The 1,080-nt window shown below is 32.7% G+C and overlaps 1 protein-coding gene across 1 annotated transcript in view; it reads left to right on the forward strand.

Moving 5' to 3' along the window:
- The window catches only part of LOC109583196 (uncharacterized), a 7,551-nt gene extending 6,690 nt beyond the window's left edge, over positions 1-861 (forward strand). Inside the window, exon 12 of the mRNA XM_019998440.1 lies at positions 9-861. Coding sequence (XP_019853999.1) covers positions 9-861 — 853 coding nt within the window. The remainder of the gene's footprint in view (positions 1-8) is intronic.
- The last annotated feature ends 219 nt before the right edge of the window (positions 862-1,080 follow it).

The following is a 1,080-nucleotide window of genomic DNA, read 5'->3' on the forward strand; positions in this document are numbered from 1 at the left end:
AATGTTAGCGAATATTGTAAAACAATTGAAGACCTTGAGAGTGCAACTAAAAAGAATTTTTTTACAAAACTAACTAAAGAACAAAAGAAGTTTTTGGAAGAAAAAGTCCATTACATTCTGGTAACTGCCACACCTATAGAGTACCGTGCTGTGATGAGTGCAACTGATCCTCCTGGCAGTGATGATAAATATATTAAAGTCATCACAGAAGATAAATCAGCACATTTTATTCTGGGGAAATATAAGTCATGTCATGTTGCAATAATAAGAACAGGCCAGGGTCCAGATAAAACCGATGAGGTTCTTACTTCAGTACGAAAGACAGTGAAAGCTAAGTATGTCATTGCTATTGGGATATGCTATGGAGCAAAGGAGAGTGAAACAAAAGAACTTGGAGATAAAACAAATTTAGGTGATATCATTGTTGCTGAAGATATTGTCAACACTGAACATCAGTGTAGTAAAAAAACAAAACCAAAAACATACAATTGTGGACACACAGAACTGTATAAGTTATTTATACATGAAGATGTTTTTGAATTTGAAGGCAAAAATGTCAAAGTTCACACTCAAGGTGCCTTGGCCTCTGAGTTTACACTGCATCGCAACGAAGAAGAAAAGCAAAAAAGATTAAATTATGCCTCAGGAGCACTTGGAGGAGAAATGGAAGCAAATGGTATACATCGGGTTGCTAGGAGAGAAAAATTTGAATGGATCGTAATAAAATCTATCGTTGACTGGGGAAATGAAAAAAAAGACAAAAATTGGCAACAGTTTGGAGCTGTCTCGTGTGCACAGTTTGTTCTTAAATACTTATGCCATACGCAACCTAGTGAGGAAAACCAGGCTAGCTTGTGGTGAAGTAATGATTATTATTCTTATTATCACTATTATTATTATTATTATTATTATTATTATTATTATTATTATTATTATTATTATTATTATTATTATTATTATTTGCTACTATTAGCACTACCATGACTAACTTCTTAGATATTGACTCTTGTGTACCTTTCATAGATTATTTTTTACTAGTGATAGACATTTTAGCTTCTTATATTGTTAGCTACAATAGTG

Source organism: Amphimedon queenslandica, unplaced genomic scaffold (genome assembly GCF_000090795.2).
Source record: "Amphimedon queenslandica unplaced genomic scaffold, v1.1 AMPQUscaffold_13319, whole genome shotgun sequence".
Taxonomy (NCBI): Eukaryota; Metazoa; Porifera; class Demospongiae; order Haplosclerida; family Niphatidae; genus Amphimedon; species Amphimedon queenslandica.